The sequence below is a fragment of the Orycteropus afer genome, unplaced genomic scaffold (genome assembly GCF_000298275.1).
Source record: "Orycteropus afer afer isolate SDZICR_OR568_19922 unplaced genomic scaffold, OryAfe1.0 scaffold00356, whole genome shotgun sequence".
Classification (NCBI taxonomy): domain Eukaryota; kingdom Metazoa; phylum Chordata; class Mammalia; order Tubulidentata; family Orycteropodidae; genus Orycteropus; species Orycteropus afer.
This window is the reverse complement of record NW_006921943.1, coordinates 3,137,451-3,141,499: the sequence shown is the minus strand read 5'-3', so window position 1 is coordinate 3,141,499 and position 4,049 is coordinate 3,137,451. Positions and strand designations below refer to the sequence as shown.

The 4,049-nt window shown below is 46.3% G+C and overlaps 1 protein-coding gene across 1 annotated transcript in view; it reads right to left on the bottom strand.

Annotated features, from left to right (window-relative positions):
* The window catches only part of ZNF236 (zinc finger protein 236), a 95,827-nt gene that overhangs the window by 61,469 nt on the left and 30,309 nt on the right, over positions 1-4,049 (bottom strand). The window contains exons 9-10 of the mRNA XM_042782521.1: positions 3,407-3,679; positions 1,559-1,762 (exon numbers count right to left, since the gene is read on the bottom strand). Coding sequence (XP_042638455.1) covers positions 1,559-1,762; positions 3,407-3,679 — 477 coding nt within the window. The remainder of the gene's footprint in view (positions 1-1,558; positions 1,763-3,406; positions 3,680-4,049) is intronic.

Sequence of the window (4,049 nt, the reverse complement as noted above, 5' to 3'; positions counted from 1 at the left end):
TCTACACTTTGTTCTAATCTACACAGTTGCATGCCTTTGCATAGTCAACAAAACACAGGTAAACATCTTTCTAGTATTTCTGCGTTCAGCCAAGATCTATCTGACATCACTAATGATATTCTATATTCCACATCCTCTTCTGAATTTGGCTTGAATTTCTGGTAGTTCCGTGTTGATGTACTGCTACAACCATTTTTGAATTATTTTCAGCAAAATTTTACTTGCATGTGATATTAATGATATTGTTTGATAATTTCCACATTTTGTTAGATCACTTTTCTTTGGAATGGGTGCACATATGGATCTCTTCCTATCGCCCGGCCAGGTATTTATCTTCCAAATTTCTTGGCACAGACGAGTGACTGCTTCTAGCCTTGCACGTATTTGTTGAAATACCTCAGGGAGTATTCCATGATTCCTGAAGCCTTGTTTTTTACCAGTTCCTTCAGTGCAGCTTGGACTTCTTCATTCCATACCATCAATTCTTGATCCCATGACACCTCCTAAAATGTTTGAACATTGACCAATTCTTTTTGGTTCAGTGACTCCACACATTCTTCGCATCTTCTTTTGATGCTTCCTGCATCAATCAGTATTTTACACACAGAATCCCTCAGTATTGCAACTTGAGACTTGAGTTTCTTCTTTAGCTCTTTCACCCTGAGAACTGCTGAGCATGTTCTTCGCTTCTGGTTTTCTAACTCCAAGTCTTTGCACATTCTGTCATAGTATTTCACTTTGTCTTCTTAAGCTGCCCTTTGAAATTTTCTGCTCAGCTCTTTCACTTTAGCTCTTCCATTTGCTTTAGCTATTCTTGCTTCAAGAGCAAGTTTCTAAAGATTCTTGTAAGAACTAATTTCTTGCTAGCTGGTTAACAAAATCGTAATTTGGCTAGATTATAATAACACTGAGGTGATAAAGAATTTAAAAGCAGGCAGGGGTTTCTTCATTTTTAATCCAAAGATTAAAGCAGGCCAAATAAGAGTCTACTACAAACCACATGAGAATTTTAAGATGCATCCAAGTGAGCAGTGCATGTCATAAATCACCTCTGAGAATCCCAGTGAAGCAGCTATGTTTCCAAGGAGTACTTAAACACTAGTGTCTCCACTGAAAGACATGTCTTTTCTCTCCTAACCAAGGACACATCTGTGCACTCATTGAGATATAGCTGTGGTTTGGATTTTGACTGTGGGACAGACAAGGGAGCCCTGGTGGTACAGTGGTTATGGAATTCAGCTACTAACCCAAAGGTTGGCAGTTAAAACCGACCAGCCGCTCTGCAGGAAAAAGATGAGGATTTCCATGAAGATTAGCAGCCCTGAAAACCTTATTCTACTGTGTCCTCTAGGGATACTATGAGTAGGAATGGACTCCACAGCAGTGGATTCTGGTGGGACAGATATGTCCATAAAGAAAAATAACCCACAAGGGCGATTTCATCAACACTGCCTAAAAGTGTGTGAAAATGCAGACCACTACTTGCGCCTTCCGCACAAGGCACCCAACGAAGGACTGCTTGGTGACCGTCAGCAACGCCCCCACCCCGCTTCCTCACCTAAGTCAGTGATGAGAATGGGCTCCTGCATGGGAATGTCGGGCACCAGAGTGCCGGCCTTGCCCACTCGGACCTTGGCAGGTTTGCGTGGGTGCCTCATCTTCCTGAGCTCAGTGTGCTTGAAGTGAGAGGCGATGTGTGTCTTCCTGTGGCCTGAAGTACGGAACTTTTTGTCACAGTGAGGACAAGCGAAAGGTCTAACACCTGTGAAAAATAAAAAGCACATTTCAGAGTTATCACAAGGAATCTCCATTCGAGCATTAATGTCCACATAAACTCGAACATTTTCATATGGATCTGAAATCATGTGATTTCCTCTGAAATCATTTTCATATGATTCCACTCATCACCCCATGCTTCCAATCTCATGGATACTGGTGACTAGAGTTCCTTTCCCTCATTTACTTACAGTGCACATGAGTGATGACATGGGCAGCAATGAAAGCATGTGATGTGAAAAAGAGCATTTACGAGTTCCAGGCCAACGGTTTAAATTTTTAATTGTAGACGTTCAAACAACTGGTCAGCTTCAGAATTCCAAGGCAGGGAACACTGCTCTCTGTCTGAAGTGTTCTGTCAACCAGCTGCCTTCTCAGCTCATGCTAGAACCACAGTAGCTGATGTTTAAATAGCGAGCCCTGATGGTGCCACGGTTAAGCACTTGGTTGCTAACCAAAAGGTCAGTAGTTCAAACCCAGCTGGTACCACCACTAGAGAAAAGATCTAGCTATCTGCTCCCATAAAGATTACAACCTAGGAAACCCGACAGGGTGGTTCTCCTCCATCTCTATGGGGTCACTATAAGTCACAATCAACTTGATGGCAGAGGGTTTGGTTTGGGCTTTGCTTCCATGAAGATTGTGGTTGTTATGTGCCATGGAGTCGTCTGCGACTCATAGCGACCCCTCCTTGGTTTTCCAAGGTGGTATCACTACGTAAGTAGATTGCCCCATCTTCCTTCCAAGGAGTAGCTGGTGGGTTTGAACCGCCAGCCTTCTGGTTAGCAGTCAAATGCCTTAGGCACTGCGCTACTAGGGCTCCTGTCCATGAAGATTACAGTCTAGGAAACCTGATGGGGTAGTTCTTCTCCATCACTATGGAGTCACCATGAGTCCCAACCAACTTGATGGCAGAGGGTTTGGTTTGAGCTTTGCTTCCGTGAAGATTACAGCCTAGGAAACCCGACAAGGCAGTTCTCCATCACCATCGGGTCAGAATTGGCTCAATGGCACAACATCTACAGAACATGTGGCACAGAGTCTACCACTTAGCAAACAATGAATAAATGGTTGTTGTTATTGTAAACAATGACAGTGAGATGCTCTTCACAATTCACTACTCCTCCACCACTCTTCGGAAAGAAATTCATTCTCTTATAATCGAGCTGGTAAATGAAAACGCAGATTCCCAAGGACATGCAGCAAAACGGAGTAATTCCTACTGCTCCAAATACATACCGCATGTGGTTCAGCACAAACCCCATCTGTATCCACTAACATATTTCTTAAAGACACACAAAGTCGCTGTGCCCCAGCATGAACCAGGCCTCCTCAGAGGGCCCTGGCCCTGCTCTCTTGCTGCAGGACAAGCCACCGCTCCCTCGAGATGGTGGACACACGTCCCACCCCCGCACGGCTCACAGCCTCTGAATCCGGAGCTGCTCCACCCACAGACGGCTCTGCTCCCCCACCTCTCTCTTCCCACACCACTGCCTGCCATGGGAAGTGCATTCATCCACAGGCACTCCCCGCCTAGTGCCTCCGTCTCCATCAGGTACGGGGCCACTTCTATCCCGCGCCCACCAGCGTCCCAGCTCTGGAGAGCCAACTGTGGCCAGCGCAGCCCCACCTGTGTGCAGGCGGATGTGCACTTTGAGGCTTCCTGAAGTGGAGAAGCTCTTCATGCAGTACTGGCACTGGAAGGCCTTGATGCCCGTGTGCGTCTTGATGTGGGCAGTCAGGGTGCTCTTCACAGCAAAGGCCCGGAAGCACTGCGGGCACTTGAAGGGCTTCTCGTGAGTGTGGATACGGATGTGGCGCACCAAGTCACTGGGCTTCTTAAACTCCTTGGTGCAGTATGGGCACACGTGCCACCGCACCCCATTTTCCTCACGGATCGAGCCTGGAGGGAGGCAGAACGAAGACAGGGTCAAGGTAACCTGCATCAGAGGCTAACATGAACCTTAAAGCAGACACAGTCCAGCCTGGACCAGCAGCTCTGTCGTGCCAAATACCAAGGCCCTTCACTGTCTGCACAGGCAGAGCGTGATCACAGGATGGACATTCTCTGCCACCCAGAAGACAATTACTCACAGAACAGCTGGTGGGCATCTCAACACTGGAATTATCGAAATAATGATTTAATCTCACACTAACTCCTAGAATCACCGGTAACTGGAAAATTTGGCCTTGGTGACAGAAATAATGCTGGAACTTGTATGGCAGAATTTTGCAAGACCAACGACTTGTTCATTGCAAACACCTTTTTTCAA